Source organism: Protobothrops mucrosquamatus, unplaced genomic scaffold (assembly GCF_001527695.2).
Source record: "Protobothrops mucrosquamatus isolate PMUCROS unplaced genomic scaffold, P.Mucros_1.0 scaffold3259, whole genome shotgun sequence".
NCBI classification, from domain to species: domain Eukaryota; kingdom Metazoa; phylum Chordata; class Lepidosauria; order Squamata; family Viperidae; genus Protobothrops; species Protobothrops mucrosquamatus.
Window position 1 is genome coordinate 9,238 of NW_015389252.1, and position 22,114 is coordinate 31,351.

The 22,114-nt window shown below is 40.6% G+C and overlaps 2 protein-coding genes across 2 annotated transcripts in view; both read left to right on the forward strand.

Moving 5' to 3' along the window:
• FERMT1 (fermitin family member 1) overlaps positions 1-1,674 on the forward strand; it is a gene marked incomplete at its 5' end in the record, with an annotated part of 10,908 nt that extends 9,234 nt beyond the window's left edge. Inside the window, one exon of the mRNA XM_015826723.1 lies at positions 797-1,674. Within this exon, the coding sequence (XP_015682209.1) occupies positions 797-970 (174 nt within the window). The remainder of the gene's footprint in view (positions 1-796) is intronic.
• Positions 1,675-14,703: 13,029 nt separating this feature from the next.
• LRRN4 (leucine rich repeat neuronal 4) lies at positions 14,704-21,652 on the forward strand. Its single transcript, XM_015826724.1, has 4 exons — positions 14,704-15,397; positions 17,022-17,226; positions 18,295-18,432; positions 20,395-21,652. Exons 1-4 carry the CDS (start codon positions 14,704-14,706, stop codon positions 21,650-21,652), a joined length of 2,295 nt encoding a protein of 764 aa, XP_015682210.1.
• The last annotated feature ends 462 nt before the right edge of the window (positions 21,653-22,114 follow it).

A 22,114-nucleotide genomic window follows, 5' to 3' on the forward strand; every position in this document is an offset into this window, starting at 1 on the left:
GTCCTCGACTTACGACCGGTTTAGTCCTCGACTTACGACCGGTTTAGTCCTCGACTTACAACCGGTTGGGGTCGCGGCATTAAAAAGGTTGAGAACCACTGATCTAAATGCTTTCTCATTATTGCTATGAGTAAAAATGTATCTGCACTTAGGAGAAAGTTTCAAAATAAAGCTTATGTTTTGAATTAGGATGAAACTAGGCATAATAGAGACAAGGCATACACAGGATCCCCAAGGTTTGATTTCTATCTATTGAGTTGCAATATTGTGGGAGAAGTTGCCAATATCGAAGGGGAAATCATCACAGAAGCAGACATTTTAAAAGAAAAAAGGCCTATGATGCCTTTTCCTTTTAAAATGTATGTTTCTGTGATGATTTGTGATGTACCTGGTTACAGCAGGTATATGAACAATTCCAGGAGACCTGCCATGAGTCCACTCAAAATTATCCTTTCAAAGCTGATTTTTCTCCCTGCAGAGAAAAAAAAAAGTCTTTCCCGGAAAATGTGGAAAGACTGAAGGAGGGAGGTTTTAAGTCAGCAGGCCCAACAAGGAATAGGATTAAGCAGCGTCGCTTTTCTGCTACTTCTTATGCTTGGTGGAAAATGAAAAAGGAATGCTTTCCCTGGAATACAATATTTTAAAAAGTGAGCCATTAGGACAGGTCAGTATTTCTCAATCTCAGCCTTAAGATGTTTGTGCCTCATGTGAATATAGAGCGGTAAGAAAATTGCAACCACAGCATTTATATTCTTGGTATTTCAATTGCTTTGGCATCTTTGTCTTTCCCCTTCAGGTGGCCATTGAGTTCGACCAGAATGTTTCTATTGCGTTTGCTTGCCTGAGTGCCAATTGCAAGGTGGTTCACGAATACATTGGCGGCTATATTTTCCTGTCAACCCGTTCCAAAGACCAGAATGAGACGCTGGATGAAGACTTGTTCCATAAATTAACTGGTGGAAGGGAATGAAAGGAAACCAGAAGCTTTTTCTGGACTGCATAGAAGAGCCAGAGGCGATGGTCCTCTCTTAGTACCTCCTGCCTGATTCCTTTAATGAAAATAAAGAGGAATTGGGCATACCGCGAACCAAAGCACCAGCCTTTGGCATCAAGATGGATGGCTTTTCACTTTCTGATCAAAAAATCAATGTTCTGCTATTATCTTCTCCTCCATCACCATTTGGGGGAGGTGATGGTGGACAGAGGCAGAATTATAAATGAAAGATTATGTCAGATGGAACCCTCAACGCTATTCTATGAATAAGGCAATTAATTACATAATAGAAGTCTCTAGTGTTCCAACGTATCAAATTTTGGAGCACAATCCAGTTTGCTGCTTACTGCTCCCTTTTGCACACCACTCTTGTCAACTCTTGAGTCACTGTCCTCTGCAGACTTCCAGTCAGTGGAATTCACTGTTCTAAAGAGAGCTGCCTACGGCAACACAAATCATTGTGCGGGAAGTGTATTCTTTTGGAAATAATGTTTATCCTTTGCACTACTCTGGAGCACCAGAGAAGGAAAACTAACCAAAACTCAAAGCATGTTCTGCTTTCAAAAGAGCTTGTGGAAACAGAATGGCTCTGAAAGCTCGTTCTTAAGAGATATATGAATTCTTGTGCCAGCTGTTTCACAGTATGTTGTAGACTTTCATTGGTGTTAATTGTCTTAGGCAAACTTTCTGGAAAGCTCTCCAAGGGTTTCTGTCGATATTCAATCACCGATATATATTTTGACACAAACGTGGAACAATGTTTTCTCGTCTGTTCCTCCCGACTGGCTTTTCACTAGTGGTTACAGTGGAGAGGAGGAGAAGCAAGAATTATTCATACTTGCTGAAAAGGAAGGGAGGAAGACATTTTCTGGTTCTTTAAATCTTAAATACAGAACACTGGCCTCCAGTGACTGCATTCTAGTTCCATTGCACATGTGGCTGGGGCTTATGGGAGTTGGAATCCAGTTGCTCGAGAGGTGTAGATTCCTCATCCCTGTTATCCTTGAGTGATGGCATTTTTTCCACGCCTGTGGCCTTAATTAAAATAGTATCTAAACAAATATGCATTCAATTCCACTATTTTTTGCTAGTACTATTTGCCCCTATATAATTATAATTTAAAATGTTATTAGAGGTACTAAGACCTAATGTCTTATAGATGTACCATCATGCGTTATAACTGACATTTCATGGGAGAAGATAATAAGACAACAGAAATGAAAGATGAATGTACTATATATTAGCATAGTAATTTTTAATAATCAGTTTGGTCTAGTGGTTAAGGCACCAGGCTAGAAACAAGGAGGCTGTGAGTTCTAGTGCTGCCTAAACATGGATGACCTTGGGACAGTCCCTCTCTCTGAGCCTTAGGAAGTAGGTAATGGCAAACCACTTCTGAAATCTTGACAAGAAAACTGCAGGGGCTTTTTCCATACAGTTGCAGCCAAAAATGTGATAAGCTTTTCAAGGGTTAATTTACACAGATTTATATTTCCTTATATTTGTGCCTGATTAAGTCAACATGGGAGAGGCATGCATCACACAGGTGAATGGATCTCATGTGGCAGAAATAAAGGGCGAGTGAGTGAGTGTGTAAATGTGTAGAATGAAAAATCAATCTGCTTATTTTCAGCATCATTGCTGTAAATTGGGTTTCTTGTGACTGGCTTTGCACACTATAGCAGCCATTCTATAGAGAGAGACTTTTTCAAAATTCTAAATGTATCATCTGCTCCAAAGAGTTAGAGAATCCAGTTCATTTTAATCAAAGGGGCTTTTGCTTTGTTCCTCCTGTATATCATATTTTGTCCCTTTTTATTATTATTTTTACTATAAAATGCTTCAGCCGTTTCTGTATTTTGCAGTTTTGTAGAATAATGATTAAAATGAGCTTTATTAGGTTTTGCTGTGTTTTAACTGCAATCATTTAAAATAAACTCTAAAATGTTTTTAAACTGTTTTAATAGTTTGGGCATTTTATTTCAATTACTAGCGATAAAGTTGATGAAACTGTAAACTGAGGGACAGGGGATTTGATACTGAGGATTTATAAGGTAATTTGCTGTGTCAAACACGATTTGGAATCTTTTCCACTTCAGTTAATATTCCCAGCATTCTTTTGAGATTGTCACCTTCACGATTTCACTTAGTAAGCATATAACTTTGTCCTTTTATCTCCAGAGAGTTATTTGGGATGATGAGATAATTGAAATCCAAAGAGGTACTCTTTGTATACTACTACATTCCCACAAAATAAATGAAACTGACACAAAAGTTATGCAGTTTGGATTTATACAAACAAAAGTCTGGGAATGCCTCAACAAACCAGAAGTCACACACATGTGTATAAATTTGGATCTTTCTTAATAGCATCTTTTTTTATTCTCTTGGTTTCTTGTTTTAGACCCAATATCACCAGGCTTCCATTCCAATATTAGAGGCAGGATAAAAATATAATAATAATTCCAGATAAAATACAGATTATGGAGACTCCTCCATCTGGAACCATATAAGTTTGGGGTCTTTTTGCAGTTATATTTTGTCTATTTATAGTATTGTGCTATTGTTATTAGAATATATATTGTTATATAGTATATACTATATATTAGTGTATATATATATTGTTGTTAGTTGCGAAGTCGTGTCCGACTCATCGCGACCCCATGGACAACGTTTCTCCAGGCCTTCCTGTCCTCTACCATCTTCTGGAGTCCATTTAAGCTCACGCCTACTGCTTCAGTGACTCCATCCAGCCACCTCATTTTCTGTCGTCCCTTTCTTCTATTGCCCTCAATCTTTCCCAGCATTAGGCTCTTCTCCAGTGAGTCCTTCCTTCTCATTAGTTGGCCAAAGTACTTGAGTTTCAAATTCAGGATCTGGCCTTCTAAAAAGTGCAGTCAGAGTTGATCTCCTCTAGGACTGACCGGTTTGATCACCTTGCAGTCCAGGGGACTCGCAGGAGTCTTCTCCAGCACCATAGTTAAAAGGCCTCAATTCTTTTGTGCTCAGCCTTTCTTATGGTCCAACTTTCACAGCCATACATTGCAACTGGGAAAACCATGGCCTTGACTATACATACTTTTGTTGATAGGGTGATGTCTCTGCTTTTTAGTATGCTATCTAGATTTGCCATAGCTTTCCTCCCCAGGAGCAATATATATAGTATATATTATTTTCTATATATAATATGTATTAGTATGCATTATTCTCTATACATGGTAGGCTGTCTAGAATACAGTTGGATTAAGATAGCGAATACATTTCCTAAATAAATGGATGATCCTACAGCCATATGCTTCTGTTTATTTTAAACAGCTCTCCATTTTTGCCCTCATTCAAATTGAAACAAATCTCCTGTCCCTGAGCTAAAGAGACAGGAAGAAGAAAGAAAGAAAGAAAGAAAGAAAGAAAGAAAGAAAGAAAGAAAGAAAGAAAGAAAGAAAGAAAGAAAGAAAGAAAGAAAGAAAGAAAGAAAGAAAGAAAGAAAGAAAAGCCATAAGAGAATAGGAGGGTAAAGAACACCATGAAATTGTGGTCCTGATGTGTAAAAATACCGGGGGGGGGGGGAATTGCCTCTTTTTCTGAAGCTGAATTCTGAGATATTTTACGTGCTAGATATTCCTTTCATTTTGAGCTGAATAAAAAGGACTTCAAAACACCCCGTTCTGAACTGTTGCATATGTGAAACGTTAACTTGGATTCAAGGAAACACTGGGTGCTTTCAGCTATTTGAAACTTCAGAATTCGTGGTTCAGCTATTTGAAACTTCACTAATCCCTTGGACTTCCTGGGAATGCCTCTGGACTCCAGATTTCACCTTGTATAAGTCTTGAGGATGAGAAGGACCCTTGGTGTTTGCTTGATGGAGGGGGGGGGAAGGGGGAGGGAGAGAGGAATTCTTCTCTGAAGCAGGGTACCATCTCCTCTTGGGACGGGCTGCTGGGTTCTGTTTATCTTCCTGTGTCAATAAAGAATTCAGCTTTCAGCTACCACATTCCAGACCACATGATTTGCTACAAGAGGGAAAGATGGATGTCTGACGAAGGGGGTTTCATAAATAGAAGAGATCTGCAGGGCAATATATTTCTGGCACTTCCTTGTACCTATTGTACTGTTAAGTCTTTTGCTGTCTGAGATGAAAAGAGCACAGCTCCTAACAGCTGCCATTGGATTCATTACTTATGCTGCTTAATGGGAGTTCTTGGCTCATGGCTGCATTAGCCAGGGAACAGACCCATTCCATTTAAAACAAAGGAGGAAGAGCAATCTGATTCAACATTCTTATAATAAGAGGAAAAGTATTTTATGAAAATTGCATTTTTTAGGATCCCTTAATTGATTGGTAGATTTACCTAAGGGGTTTGATCTTATACGTGTAGAGAGGCTTCGCTTCAGTTTCATTAGGCATAGAATTGCCTAATTGTTGATTAATTATTCCCTTTTTCTTTCCACAAATCCAGGCATGGGGCACCTTTTAAACTACTTGATTTGCTTTCGAAGGGAGTATCTTTAGTTTTCTTTTAAAATCTCTTGGGGAAAACCAATCAAAAACACTAGTAATTCAGACTTTACAATATTGTCTTAATGGAAAGGGCACATGGCAAGAAAATATTTGCTACTACTCAAAAAAAAAAAAACCACTGTAGTGTTTAAACCAAATCATATTTTTTTTGTTGAATGATTCAGCCCTTCATAAAACAAATATTTTTTCTGCTCATTAGCAATACAGGAATCCCCAATCAGTGGTAAAAGAAGCAACTTTTTTTAAAATGCAAAAGCCTTTTTCTTAATTTTACAAAAGAGGCACAATGTCATTAAGCCAGGCTTTCTGGAAAAATCAAGATACTGGATGATTCTATTCCTTGTGAAAGAATGTCACACCATTCCTGAAATATAAGAGTTTTGAAACTGATAAATGTATTGAAAAATGGCTCTTGCCAATTTTATACAGCCTAAATCAGCGATCCCCAACCTTTTTGGCACCAGGGACCTGTTTCATGGAAGACAATTTTTCCACAGAACAGGGGAGGGGGGGCACAGAGGAAAAGTGTGTAACCTAGATCCCTAGCGTGTGCAATCTATAGTAGAATTCACGTGCCTATCAGTAGCTAATGACTGATTAGCTGAGGTGGAGCTGAGGTGGTGATGCTAGTGCAGGGGTAGGCAACCTTGGCTCTTTTATGACTCGTGGACTTCAACTCCCAGAATTCCTGAGCCAGCGTGGCTCAGCTTGGAAATCTCTCCCTTTCCCCTCAGCATGGCTGGCTCAGGAATTCTGGAAGTTGAAGTCCACGAGTCATAAAAGAGCCAAGGTTGCCTACCCCGGTGCTAGTGCTAGGGAGTGGCTACAAATACACATGAAGCTTCACTCACTCGCCCTCCGATCATCTCCAGTTATGCAGCCCAGTTCCTAACCAGCCATGGATCAGTACTGATCCGTGGTCCGGGAGTTGGAGACCCTTACCCCCAGATGACTTGGAATAGAAGGCCCACTATTTTTCAAGAGCTTCAGCATCTGTGAAAGACTTTACACTTTCCAATAGGCCCAACAACAACTTGCTGGTTACTGATTTTTATTTATATCCTGCCTTTATTATTTTTACAAATAATTCGAGCAAACATATCCAACACACCCTTCTATTTTCCCCACAACAACAACCTTGTGAAGCTGGATTGGGCTGAGAGGCAGTGACTGGCCTAAAGTCACTCAGCTGGCTTTCATGGCTAAGGTGGCACCAGAAGGCACAATCTCCCAGTTTCTAGCCTGCTGCCTTGACCACTAGGCCAAACTGATTCAGAGACCGTTCTCTGCATGATAAGGAAGACCCTGCAGCCAAAAATGAAAAGGCATTTAAATACAGTATTGAAGACCGAAGCTTGATATGCTCACTACCCCTACAACATCTTGAAAACTGTTTTTATGTAAATACGTGAAGCATCTCAAGGACACTTCAACACAGTTTTTAAAAGACATTTAAAAAATGTCTTTTTCTTCTTCACTTCTTTTACCACTTCAGGTGTTGAGAGAGATATAAAGTTCTGGTTCTACCTCAACCATTGTTATTTGATCGTGTTGTAGCTTGTCTTTGATGTTGTTTCTCCATCTTCTTCTAGATCTGCCTCGTGTTCTTCGACCTTCTCCTCTTTTTGTATATGCCTTCTACAGTATGGAATTACAAGGCATCCTCTCCAGGTAAGCAAACCAAGGTCATATTATTCCTCAGTAGTGTATAACCCACTGTGCCTTGTTTAATTGTTTTACCTCCTCTTTTTTGAGGGTTCATACTCAGACACTCACTCCCCTGTCCATTTGGGGCTTCAGGCCAATGATACTATATACTCCCTCCCCAGCTTAAGTATTAACTTCAAACAAAGATTCTGTTCACGAGACACATTAAGCCATGTTTAACTTCCCCTCCATTTATACAGATGTGCTAAACTGGGGTTGGCTACTTTATAATTCAGAATGTCTTCCAATATAGAAGCACTTTTTAGGACCATCAATTGCATTAGAATACAGTCATATGCAAACTATTTCATTAATTGCTAAGCCTACAGTTTAGCCTTGCTCTACCTGGTTGCCAGATCTGTTGGGATTAAAACAATTCCCAAATGGATGCTCCCAGGGAAATATCTACTCATTTTTCTTGTTGCAAACTACTTTTGGGCCAGTATGCTACAACAGCATCAAATAACAATGATTGACTAACACTGTAATAAAAGAGGTAGGCATAATCTGAAACAATTCATGCTTTTCTCTCAGCCCTGAAGAAGCCCTTAAATAGAACTGGCATATGCCTCATTCTTTTACCATCTGGATACCTGATTTTTATTACAGCTCCTTCATTGACCAATTTGCATTTAAACTTTCTACATAAACAACATGTAGAAATTGGTTATGTCTTACCTGTTATTATTTGAGGTGAGATATTACATTCCTCTGTATTTTGAGCAATATTCTGAAAAGTACAGGAAGGAATACAAGTAATTCCATTTTTTTTTTACCACAAAATCTGTCTTTGCGCTTCATTTTTTTTAATGTGGGCCTTTCTGATCTATCCAGTTGTTTTGTTTAATTTTTTTTTCAATAGCATCCTGCAAAGAAAAATGCCAACTTCCAGTATTGGCCTTATTTCCAAATCAGGGGGTCAGAGTCATTTTTAGAAAATGAAAATAAAGAATCACTTCAAGCCAGTGCTTTTGAGGCAGACCCAGAAAAAAAAAAAGCAAATAAAAGAGGGGGATGTGAACAAGGAACATCTTACGGGAAATGCTAGGAAATGATGGCCAGGATCATCCCTGCCAGTTGGCCGGGTAAAGCAGTTGTTGATTATGTTTCCATGGCTGCCTCTGTATGCATGTGCAAACCACACACAATAGCCATTTGATGGGTGCGTTTACAAGCTCATGTTCCTTTCTTTAACATGATTGAAATGGTGTTGCAGCATTGCATTGCAAGCTCTGCCCCTTTAAGATGTACATGGGATGTCACACTCTATATAGGAAAGAGGTTTGTTTCACAACACTGCTTGTGACACTATGACCTCCTTCTTCGTCTCCATTGGATGCTGCTATGCATCCACCACATTTTCTAACATTTCAAAGTGTACCAGCACACAACTAAAATTGAGGATTATTATTATAATAATAAATTATTATTATTATTATTATTAGGATGAGTGATGAGATGAATATATATATATGGGGGAGACTTCTCTCCCCCATATTTGGGCCGACAGGGTGTTCAAAAAGCATTCATCCTCTTCCCCTGTCTCTTGTAGCTAACAAAGTGAGAAAGAGCCTGTGGCCTAGGGGCAACACTTCTGCTTAACATGCAGACAGCCCAGGTTTGAATCTCAGCAAGGGTATGTCTGGCTGATGAAAACCTAATAAGGTTAGAAATAGCTATCCCAGTACTCCCTTAATTCTTTGTTAGCAATCCATATATATATATGTTTGATATGTCTTATCAACCAATAGAGGAAAATGTATGTAGCTCAGGATTTAACTGTGGAGTCTTTGGTGCTCTCTGAACTTGATTGTTTGCTTGCAGACATTTCATTACCCAATTATATAGTAATCAGTGCTAGTGAATGTGGAGTTTGTTCCATGTTTATATACAATAGTTTGCCCTGCCATTATTGCTGAGGGAGTGGTTTTCTCCTTGATATTTCCTTGATTATGGTATGGTTTTCTCTAGACTGTTTGCCTTGTGTTATCTGGGTGCTGGCTGCTGGCTGCTGGCTGCTGGAAATGATGTGTTCTGGTCTTTTTGTTTCCTTTTTAGCTTTTTTTTTAAATCTCTTTTAAATGTTGTGTAAATCTTGTTTATCTTTATGAGCCTGTTAATGGTTGATTTATCTGAATGCCAACCTTCCAGGAATTCTTTAGCATTTTTGGATTTGGCTTGGTCTAAAATGGTAACAGTTTTCCAGTTGGAACTTAGGTTAAGTCTGTCCATATGTTGTGTGCCTTTGTATTGCTTGTTACTGTAGCATGTGGAAGGAGGAATAATTTTTTGTTATTTAATTTAATAGCTGGAATAGTGAAGTGTATAATGAGTCAGAATACAGTTATAGCTGATTGGTTGGAGAGAGCTAGCTCCCGCGTGAGGCAATCTAAGCTGTGATTAGTTGCTTGGGTATAAAGAGGGAGTTTCCTTCTTTCTTGCCTTTTACCTCTGTGTGCCCTGCATGCTCTGTAATTTACTTCATGATGCTCCTGCTCTGCTGATTTAAATGATGATGCTCCTGTTTGCCTATCTAGGTTGCTGTATATACTGTATAGTTATAAAATATATTTATTTATATGAAACTATAAGTTTGAGTCAGTGTCTCTTACTCCGTTTGCACGCTGGCTGCTCAATTCCCTGACATTTTTAAAGTTGGGAATTAATATAGTTATCATAAGCTATTATGGCTGATTCTTATTAGAGTCTGGACATTAACACTTGCATGCCAATTTGCATTACACACAAACTTATATTCCCACCAAGGGCTGTCAATTATGGCATCAAGGGCTGTCAATTATCAATTCCATTGTTGCCTACCACGTTTCCTGCCCCATCTCACTTTTGTTTATTAAAAATAAATAAATGCAACAGTGGTATGCTGAAAACTAAAACACCAAATATAACATCTTCTTTATTTTCAGTGTCTATGGACCCATGGGTTCAATGGATAATTGCACTGCTAAATCTCAGATAAATCTTGGACCAGGATTAAACGTTCATGTAGGACCAGGTGAACAGGTGTCTTGTCCACATACCATATTTTTCCGTGTATAAGATGCTATTTTTTCCTGCAAACACCCTGTTCAAAATTCAGGTGCGTCTTATACAAGTGCATCTTATACATGAAAAACTAATGGTAACCTCCACAGCCCAGGGCATGCCTATGTAGGTTCTTTACATGCCGCTGCCATGCCGCCTAGTGCAGGTGTCAAGCCCCTGTGGGCTTGCCACTAACGGGAGGGGGGAGGGGGCAAGATCGTCGGATGGCGGCGTCCGGAGGCAGCGGATGGGACCAGCAGCATGGATGGCAGCGACAGCCCTTTCCCTCCCTCGTACCTGTATTCTGGCCGGGGACCCTGTGGAACGCAGCTGCCAGGCCGTACTGCTCGTCATAGCGGCTGGCCGAACTTCCGGATTTGCTGGCTCAGCTGTTCGGCGCTCCGCTGAACAGCTGATCGGCGTGGAGAAATGGCGGGGAGTTTAAAACCTGCCTTCGCTTCCCTTGCCTTGCTGTCATGCCGGTGTTCACGCCGGTTTGTTTAGCAGGGTCGGAAGGCTGTTGCTGTGAACTGACTATGCATGCTCATCGTGCCGGATGCTGGTTAGGTGGGTGGGGGTGGGGCCGGCTGGGAGGCATCTATTTAGAGCGCTGGGAGGCGGTTGCTCCCAGTGCTGACTTTGTTTGCTGTAAGCTTGGAACTCGCATGCTAGAGCGTTTTATACAAGGGTGCGTCTTATACACGGAAAAATACGGCATGCTTATAACTTGAAGTTTCTCAGAATTACTTACTTCAATTTTGGACTTTGTCATCCTTGGACAATGGCTGAGGGAAGAACTAACCGGAGCTATTAAGTTTGTAGAGCTGGTGAAATAGTTGAGCAGTATTGGGCAATATTCACTTGTTCTTGTAACTTTGAAAGGTTGTTCCAAAAGTACAAGCTGGTCTGTTTACAACAAGGGGACAGACTCAAATGTCTCCAGACAGCTCCATTAAGCTATCTTCCTTACACGTGTGGGCAAGCTGGTATGTCTCAAAGCTTCCTTGATACTGACTGACATGGACAAAGATAAGAAGATGTTAGCATCTGTTCTCAAAGTCAGCATTCCCGTAGCTGCTAAAGGTTATTCAGTAAGCTTATAAATTCTGCCCCTCAACTGCAGGTTTCCCGTTGAACATGGCTGCCTGCTGTTTTTCCCCATTAACAGCCACCCCTCCCCTTTATCTTTCCTCCTTCAGTTTTAGATCTCTACACACAGAATACGGCACAAAAAATAGCCAAGCCCCCAAATTACTTCCCTTTATAAAAAGCAGCTAAAAAGGGGAGGGAACTGATAAGGCCCACTCTGGATGATATTGGCAAGGAGAAATTAAACATTATTCAAAGAATTGTAGCGGTAGCCCAAATTTTTTTTGTAGACCTATGTTGCAGTTGTTTTATATGGAAGTGAGGTAACTTAAGACTAATTGAGCCAAGTAACAGCATGCCACAAACAATTCTACTCAAAATTATTCCTTTCAAATATATTGAAGCTGCATAGAAAGGAGCAATTTTGAAAGCATATATATATCTATATATGAGTAAGGGCCTAGTATCTTTTTAACCACCTTCTGACATCTTCATCTTCCTTTTTTTTTCTCCCTTTCATTATAAAGTGATGGGGGCTCATTGCACTTGCTCACATATACTATAAAGCTTGTTGCTTGCATTTGCAAACTGCATTCCTACATTGATCCCACAATTCACTTACCAGTTTGGTCTAGTAGTGAAGGCACCAGATCAGAAACCAGGAGACTGTGAGTTCCAGTGCTGCCTTAAGCATGAAAGCCAGTTGGGTGTCTTAACCACTAGAAGAGGGGTAGACAACCTTGGCTCTTTTATGACTCGTGGACTTCAACTCCCAGAATTCCTGAGCCAGCCATGCTGAAGGGAAAGGGAGAGTTTCCAAGCTGAGCCATGCTGGCTCAGGAATTCTGGGAGTTGAAGTCCACGAGTCATAAAAGAGCCCTGGGCTAGCTAGTCACTCTCTTTCAGCCCAATCCACCTGCACAGGGTTGTTGTTGGGGAGAAAATAGGAGGAGGAAGGAGTATGAAATATGTTCACCGCCTTGCGTTATTTACAAAAATAATACAGGCAGGAGAAAAGTACAGAAATAAAGAAATAAAAATGGTCTGCTTAGCCACGGTTTGTTGACTACACAACTATTAGCAGAGTTCACACAAACCCTCCACCATAATGCAATTTGTTCCTTTATGAACAGCAGCTGCGGGGAAAGCTGAAAGAAGATATTTGGTTTCTTTGGTGGAGGAAAACCTATCAGCAGACCTTCCCCACCAAGTTTTCATCTTCCCTCTGCTGCCCACCTCTTCCTCTCGGGGCTGCAGAAGGCAACGACGCTGCTTCTTTCTCCTCACCCAAGCCGGTCAGCTAGCCAGCCAGCCAGCCAGGAAGCAACTACTAGCTGTTGAATGGACCTGCCCACCTCCGCTCAAAGAATGAGGGTGGGGGTGTTGTTGGGGGGCGGGGATGAGGCTACAGAGGGAGTGGGGCTGGCCCGGCTGGCATCTGGGGAGATGTAAAACAACACATTTCTCACATCCAGTAACAGACACTCGGGGTTTAGTTTGTGGGGAGGGGGGGGCGAAGGGGCCAGGAGCAAGCGAGCACAGCCACTGGTGCGTCAGCTCTGAGTCACTGGAATGCATAAAGCAAGTGCTGGGAAATCAGGGAGAGGGGCCGACGCCGCCGTACCTCTCCCCAAGACGCTCTGCGCTGCCAGGTAAGTCCAAACAGAGACTGATGGCGAAGAGGAAGCCAGGATGTTTCCCCTTGTTCCAGAGGAGGGTGGTGTTCAGGATCTAATCTGGCTAAATGAAAGAGGAGATTGACTCAGGTGGCGCTGATAATAGGGCTGCAAAGGTGAGATCTTCTCGCTTCCACGTGAAAGGGGAGTTCTGCAAGTGTGTCCCATCTTCTCTTGCTCCAGGCAAGTGGCTGAATGTTAACTGGCATTGTTCTCGGCCTCGTGTCCCGCAGGAGAAGAGGACCGAGGCTTGCTTTTTGAACAAGAAGCCTGGTGAGATAGTTGATATTGAACTTCCAGACGCAGGCCTCGTCCACAAGATTTATTTCAGTAGAGACCAAGTCCAGATTTTCAGAGCATTGCAAAGGGGGCTGTAAAATCAACCTTGGCAAAGTTGTGGCTGCCGGTGCTCATCTGGAGGCTGTGCGGCATTGCTGTTGAACAACAACCATCCCTTTGGTGTTGGTAGAATCTGTTGTAGACTTTACAGCATTCAATCCATTGATAAAGCATCTAAAGTGTATTTATTCCAGTGCACACAGAACAAGCTGCCTGCCTTATTCAATTTAAGAGAATTTACTTTAGAAATGGAGACTTGGGGGGCTCTTATACTTATATGCTGGCCAAGAAGTGTATGTATGATTGACCAGCCACACTGGGTAATCCTCTTTTCAGCAGTTTACCATCTTGCTGGATTTCTGTACTGCCATTAAAACCCCAAAGAAAGCATTAGGAGAGTATTGCTTTTACTTTATGATGTGTGGATGTTTCAGAGTGAAGAAAGGATGTGCAGATATACAAAGAATAAGCCCGCTGTAATCCATGCCGCCACCTTCAACTATACAGTTTGCTCAAACTTGCAAAAGAAATGTAAAAGTTTATGAGCTCCCAAGAAGAAGAGTCAAAAAACAAAAAGCCTTTTTCCAAAGAAGGGAAACTTTTGAGAAATTGCAAGGCAGGTTTAGCTCAGGATTAAATTATTAAATAGTACAGCAAAGTCAGTTGCATTCCCCAGAACATACTTCTAAATGGATAGTCATATATAGTATGTGTATGTACATGACTATAGTCTGAATGAAGAGAGTATAGAGAGTAACTAATTAGATAAATAGTAGATAAGTCAGTTTGGTGTAGTGGTTATGGTGATGGTCTAGAAACCAGGAGTCCGTGAGTTCTAGTCCTGCCTTGGGCATGAAAGCCACCTGGTTGAATTTGAACTAGGCACTCTCCGTACACTTTCTTTCCCTTTTGTTCAGTTACATACGTGTAAATGTATGTATGAAGATGTAGGGTGATTCAACGCACCCTCACGTGGTGGTGGTTGTAGGAAAAATAGGAGGGAAGAGTATTGTGTATGTTCACCGCCTTGATCTCTTGATAAAAGCAATAAAGGCAGGATAAAACAAATAAAAAGTAGCCATCTAAATTAATGGTTGATCTATCTGCCAGTTAAGAGAGCCTCTGGATTTCAAGACCAAATCCAGTTGCATTTTTTTTTCCTCTTCCCACTATAAGGTCAGGTTCTTATGATATTTTAATGAATAGACATTGTAAAATAGAAGGTAATTCTGTGGAAATTAATTTTTGGTAGCACTCAATATTGTTTTCCTCCCTTAGCCCATCCTTTGAAAACAGCTCCCTCTTTATAGCCAAGGTGCTTTTAAAGGACCACAATGTCCAGCTTCCTGGCCTGTGTAGTTTTGCTTGTCAGACTCATCAGTGCTAAGCCCACAGAGAAAGCAACTCCTACCATACCAGAAGATGTCAAAGCCCCATTCCAGCTGGTTCAGCACAGTGTCTGGGAGGAAAACATAAACTATACTAGCTTGCCTTGTGAGGAGCTGAAGAACCAGACATCAATCATCTTGCATATGCAGAATCAAAATCTCACTTCCTTCCCTGAATGTCTGCCAGAGCTTCTGGAACATCTGGATTTGAGTCTCAATCTTTTGCCAGAACTAAATAGCCAAGATGTGGCTTATTTGCCCAAACTGCGAATCCTCTCCTTGAGAGAAAATCAGATCCACAGGGTGATATGGGGGACTGGAAACCTCAGCAGTCTTCAGTTTGTGGATCTGAGCTTCAATTTGCTCTCGATTGTACCTGCCTGCGTTACTTCTTTGGACAATCTGAGGTGGTTGTCTCTAGCGGGAAACCCTATCAGAGAGATCCAGCCGTTCGCTTTCTCCTGCTATCCTCAGCTGCATTTCCTGAACTTGTCGTCCACGTGGCTGGGAAAAGATGGGAAAATGGGAATTCTGGAATCTGCTTTTGCAATTAACTTGTCCCGCCACCCAGAGTCCACTGAAAAAGCCAGAAAAGCTCCGATCGGTGTCCTGGACCTCAGTGCAACCTTCCTAGAGAGGAGTAAGTGTTAAAATTTAAGCTGAGAAACAGCAAACTGGGTGGGGTGGGAGAGGTGGGTGTAAAATGGGATTATAAAGTTTTCTATAATCTGACTGAAGACTTTGGCAAAACAAGGTCTTTCCCAAAGTTGTAACTTCTAGCCATGCTAAACTACATTTCTTATCTTACCTTGCCTGGGGATAATGGGCAATCCATAATACACCTGCATTCAGTTTTAATTGGAAATTTAGAATTTGCATTCCAGGGCTGAAATCTGAATACATAGACAACATTAATTTTGGGGGTGAATTTCCCACTTGAGGGACTTCTTTCACTTTTTCAAGACAAAACAATACAGGTGGTCCTCAACTTACAACCACAACTGAGCCCCAAATTTCTGTTGCTAAGTTGTTAAGTGAATTTTGCCCCATTTTATGACGTTCCTTGCGACCGTTGTTAAGTGAATCACTGCAGTTGTTAAGTTAGTAACACCGTTGTTAAGTGAATCTGGCTTCCCCCATTGACTTTGCTTGTCAGAAGGTCGCCCAAAGGGATCACATGACCCATATGACTGCCACTGTCATAAATATGAACCAGTTGTCAAGCATCCAAATTTTGATCAAGTGACTGTGGGGATGCTGTAAGTGTGAAATACGGCCGTAAGTCACTTTTTTCAGTGCCACTTGTAACTTCAAACGGTCACTAAATGAATTGTTGTAAATCGAGGACTACCTGTAATAATCATTAATGTGTACAAATGAGATTAATATTATTTTAAAAGATCCCTAATAAATACTACTTACATTACATTTAAACATTTACAATAAATCTACATAACTACTTAAAAGTAATGTTCAATGAGACTCCCAGGAAAGTTTAGGAAAGCAGCATTTAGTTTCACTTTTAAAAACCAAGAATGGGTAAATTTAGTATTCCCCACTCCCAGATATTTTTCCTCCTGATGCCTGCATTTTAGGAGTCTTTTGCTAAGTTTTCTTATCCGATAGGGCATTTGTCTATATGTACTTTTACAGTGGCTTACTGTTTATTGTGTATCTCATTTACAATACAGAACAAAATAAGCAACCCAATGTCAACAGATTGTTTGAACTACCATTCCCACAGCCTCATCCATCATGGTCACTTGTAAGCATTAGAATCTACCAATGGAAGGCTCTTGGCAGGGATGTCTGATTTGATCCAGAGATTATTCATGGTTGTAGAGCTTCCATTTATTCTCTAAACTGTATTTTAACATGATGATTATGATTAAGCATCCTTGATATCAATCAGCACACTCATTAATAATTACTTAAAAGTTCTCTATTCATATCTACCTCACAAGCATACAGTAAGGAGACAGAAAGGCAAGTAATGACCTTAGAACCAATTGCCTTCTTCACAGAATTATTTCTTTTTTATTGTGGTTGCAAAACAGTCTGCTTTTAAAATATTGTCAGACGCAGATGACTGAACATACAAAAGGAAGTAAGGAAGATTGTGTCCTCCAGGTGAGTATTCATTAGAAATTCCACTGGTAATTTCAGCATCTTGAGGTCCACAGGCCCCACCCATGCCTTCAAGTCAGTATCACCTTAAGTCTGTCCTTCGTTTGATCTAACCTCCTCCTCCTCCTTCTTCCCAGTTCACGAGGACTGGATCAAAGATCTGCCACAGCTCACCTCCTTCTATCTAACACAAATGCCCAAGCTAAGAAGACTGGATCCAGCTGTTTTCCGCGATGTGCCCATGCTAAGAGAATTGAACTGCCAAGATTCCCATGCACTGAGTCTAGTGGAAACCGAGTCATTCCATCACATACCTCGTGTGGCCTTCCTAATATTTAAAAAGTAAGATTTCCTGTGTCTTCTTACTGGTAGGGGGGTCTATCTTAATTGAGCTTTCAAATGCCTCCCTTTAAATCTATTGGGCTACAAAGACAATTTTGCTTAACTAATTCACGGTGTAGACTGGGGATGAAAAATTATTGGACTGACATACATATCTAAAAGACGTCAGGTTGGATGAACCTCATCACAACCCTCCTTCTAAATGACTTCATTCCTTAATCTATTAAGTGAAATTTGTAATGACATTGATTCAGCTATAAGGATATAGTTGAATCATCTGGTCTTTTTCATCATATATATGCTCCTGTAAAAATGCTCCTGTATTTGATAGAAAATAAATTGTATGTTTTATCAAACATGAAGAAAAAAAAATTGGTGGGAGGGGGTTCCCCTTTGATATGCATTACTAAAGAGAAATCATATTTCATTTTATAATCATCTTTCCAACAATCTCCAGCCACCTGTGTTTCATAAGCTCAAGATAAATCCCAAACAGAAATTTCATGAGACAACTTGTATTTCATATCAGAAAATCAAGGAGGCTGCAGAGTGGACAGATGTATAACAGAGAAAAAAGCATATAATACAATCTCCCTCCACCATTTATGACAGTAAAGCAAACAATACAGGTAGTCCTCGACTTATGACCACAATTGAGTCCAAAATTTCTGTTGCTAAGCGAGACAGTTAAAGTGAGTTTTGCTCCATTTTATGACTTTTCTTACTACAGTCGTTAAGTGAATCACTGCAGTTGTTAAGTTAGTAACATGGTTGTTAAGTGAATCGGGTTCTCCATTGACTTTGCTTGTCAGAAGGTTGCAAAAGGGGATCACCTGACTCCCGGGACACTGCAACCGTCATAAGTATGAGTCAGTTGCCAAGTGTCTGAATGTTGGTCATGTGACCATGGAGATGCTGCAAGGGTCGTAAGTGTGAAAAACAATCATTAGGTCACTTTTCTAGGCCATTATAATTTCAAATGGTCACTAAATGAAGTGATGTAAGTTGAGGAATACCTGTAATTCGGATATTCAGTTTCCTATTTCTTCCGTTTTGTTTTTTTCCTAGCTGTAACTTGAGCACCTTCAGCCCATGGAATCTTACTTCATCGCACACCCTTTCCGTCAACCTCTATGGAAATCCTTTGGTTTGTCATTGTGCAATTTCTTGGTTGTTCTCAAACCCTGACACAGTAGTTCTGCAGAGGTAAGAAGAGTTATGACAATGAAGATAACTCCAGTTTCAGGGCCACATTAGCTTTTAAAAGGGTAGGAGTTGTGCAACATGGGGTCCAAAGGCATTTAATGCTGTCATTAACTGTTGTGTAGATTTGTAATTTAAAAATAAAAAATTCTTGAATCAGCAAGATCTAAAAGAAGACAGAAAAGCAAACAGCAATATGTACCAAAGGCAAGGGTATGAATTTGATTTTAGAAAAAGGCGTCACATCTTATGTTTTCCATCCCTTTGTTGTTGTGTTAGTTGCGAAGTTGTGTCCAATCCATCGCGACCCCATGGACAATGTTCCTCCAGGCTTTCCTGTCCTCTACCATCTTCTGGAGTCCATTTAAGCTCACGCCTACTGCTTCAGTGACTCCATCCAGCCACCCCATTCTCTGTCGTCCCCTTCTTCTATTGCCCTCAATCTTTCCCAGCATTAGGCTCTTCTCCAGTGAGTCCTTCCTTCTCATTAGGTGGCCAAAGTACTTGAGTTTCAAATTCAGGATCTGGCCTTCTAAAGAGCAGTCAGGGTTGATCTCCTCTAGGACTGACCGGTTTGATCGCCTTGTAGTCCAGGGGTCTCACAGGAGTCTTCTCCAGCACCATAGTTCAAAGGCCTCAATTTTTTGCACTCAGCCTTTCTTATGGTCCAACTTTCATAGCCATACATTGCAACTGGGAAAACCATGGCCTTGACTATACGTACTTTTGTTGGCAGGGTGATGTCTCTGCTTTTTAGTATGCTGTCTAGATTTGCCATAGCTTTCGTCCCCAGGAGCAAGCGTCTTTTAATTTCTTGGCTGCAGTCCCCATCTGTGGTGATCTTGGAGCCCAGGAAGATAAAATATGTCACTACCTCCATTTCTTCCTTATCTATTTGCCAGGAATTGAGAGTTTTGCCATTTTTGAAAAGTTATATAGGTCATGTTTAAAGACTAACATAACTCTCATATAGGGGAGCACAGGCCCATCAGTTGTAATTTTGTTCTCATCACAACTTGCATACAGGGACAAACAGACTAAGCACTCGTGTATTGCACATTAAACGGGGTGTGGATGATAAGGATGATAAGAGTGTAGAGACAGTTCGCAGTGAAGGCTTTTAAAGTTAGTCGATCAAGTCCACTCAGTTCTTTACTGCAGCAAATAATTGGCAACCAGAGAATCTCAAAAATGTGAAACCAAACTAATTGAAAACCATTCCAAAGTTTTGTTTCATTTTAATTGTTACTTTTGATTAACCTGTTGAAATAAACTGACAGTAAGGCCTACATTCAAACATTAATTACTAAGTTATCATATATCAGTTTCATACGATGGAAACTGGTACTAGGAATAGGGAGCAGGGATAGTCTGTAGCTATAAGGTAAATTGGTTTGGATTAAAAGGGCACAACCTGACATTCCAGTCTTCAAAGCCTTGGTACAGCCTGTGGAGTGCCTGGAAAAGTTAAAATTAAAATTAAAACTTTTAATATTGCAGGAATGAACTTCAAAAGAAGAGATTGTATTCACTGTTTTATGACCCCCTTTTAACTCTCATTTCTGGGTACTCTGGGGAGTGTCTTTCTCCTGGCATACCAATCAGAAGCCATATACTGTATATCCCTAGTAGTCCCATAACACCTGTGCCTTCCACATTTAGAAAAATGACCATTTGGGCTTTGATCAAAACAGACTCTTCCTAGAGCCTCTTCTACACAGGGGCTTGACTTCTTTCATAGATTTCATAGAACTCACTCTTATTCCTCCTATTCCTCAGATCACATCATACCATAATAGTGTGAGAGGCAAAGCTGAACTTTTACACTGGAGCTAGAATGCTAAAAACCATTCACACAAAAATACAGAAGTACAAATGAAGGATATAGGACAATAAACGGTTTTTTTTCGTGTTACATCTTTCTGCTTCCTCGTGATTGATTTGGCCTCTACTGTTTTGTTTTAGGGCATCAGAAACCATGTGCTATTTTTCTCCAGAAGATAAAGAAACATCTTCATCTATGCTGTTATCCAAGCTTTATGATAAGTGTCAAGCTCAGACAACCACACATTCAGCCTCATCTTTGGTTCAAGGCAAACTTTACCACACCCCTACCAGCATCGCTACAGAAATATTGGCCAACTCCAGTAGTTTGCCTCAAAAGTCTCTCAGCGATTCCTTCACCCCTCAAAGCACATCTTTTACCTGGAGAGATCTAACATGGAAGGATCCAAGTAAGGCAGACATTCTTGCTTATAAAGAGCAGGCAGTTCATAGATCTACTAATCACCCATTGACTGTTGCACCTCTTACAACAGAGTTCTCAACAATCATGGGAAAACTCTCTATTGAGCAAACTGTAGTGAGCACAACTGAAATAAATGAAAGGGAACAAGATACCACAACACTGCACCAGTCTGCTTTGTACAGTTTTACAACTGAAGTGACAGAAACATCTTCCTCCGAAGTTTCCAGTGATTTGTTCATTTCGTACAGAAACACAGATTCAAACGAGAATGATCTATCCCTTCAGGATCCCACCAAATCTACCGCCTTTCCAAATCTTGCATCTACTAATAGTCTACCAGATTATACAGATGACTATGACTATGAAAACCAGCAAGTGGCATCTGTAGCCCAGACCATGGATTTGTGTGATTATGATCCATGCAGGCATCTCCAGAAGCCTTGTGTTGACCTCCAAAAGTTGTCTTCCTGCCTGTGCCCAGGCATGTCGGATGAATTCACCATCCCAGATCCGCCAAGATTTCATGAAGTATCTGAAATGAGGGACACTTCAGCCCAGATCCACTGGTGTTCCCCAAATTCTGCAGTAAGATTCTATCAGCTTGCCTACCGTCCTAAAGGCAGCAAAAAGAATTACACAAATTCTGGAGAGATTTATGCCACCGCTAGGCGGTACACTCTTTATAACCTTCTGCCTGGTTCCACCTACCAGGTATGTATAATTGCTTGGAACAAGGCAGGATCAAGCCACACTGCAGCCTGGAATGAGCATAACGCTCCATGCAGCACCTTTGTAACCAAGTCCAGCTACACATCTATCTTTGCGGCTCTGTGTGCAACAAGTGGGATCTTTCTCATAGCTACCATATTACTGTCAATATGTCTGTGCAAAAAATATAAGACACCACACATAGAGCAATATAACACACATCTAGTGTCTTATAAAAATCCTGCTTTTGATTATTCCATAAAATAAATCCGGGCAATGTGACTGGCAAAATATAGGCCATTGTTGTAAACTGTTTACCCACTGTGATGGGTTTTTTTCCCCCCAATTGTTTTGCTTTAGTATTGCTTTCTCATTGTGAAATTTCCTCTCCAATTGAAGCCATCAGAAATTATTTTTCAATATTTAAAACAATGGAAAAATATCGAACAGCTACCACAAATCCTCAAAATTTAAACTATTTTTTAGGAGGAAGGACTTAAATTCAGCATTTAATCCAATTAGCAGAAACTTCGGACTTGCCAGCAGGAATGAGAAACTGATTTTTCCCTGTCCTCTTGAAGCCACTACTGTGCTTGCTCTTTGGGAGAGTCCCTCAACTCTCCGGAGTGGATTTGATGGAAGACTATTAAATGATCGTGGCCCAGACCCATTGGATATGAACATTTTCATGGACCAAAAAAAATTCTCTTAAGATTGATTTTTCAGGAT

Bases quoted from the DNA above. Each gene is read 5' to 3' on its own strand.
- LRRN4 (XM_015826724.1), top strand. From the start codon at position 14,704: ATGTCCAGCTTCCTGGCCTGTGTAGTTTTGCTTGTCAGACTCATCAGT. The intron at 15,398-17,021 runs GTAAGTGTTAAA...CCTTCTTCCCAG, and splicing joins TGCAACCTTCCTAGAGAGGA to TTCACGAGGACTGGATCAAA. The intron at 18,433-20,394 runs GTAAGAAGAGTT...GTTTTGTTTTAG, and splicing joins GACACAGTAGTTCTGCAGAG to GGCATCAGAAACCATGTGCT.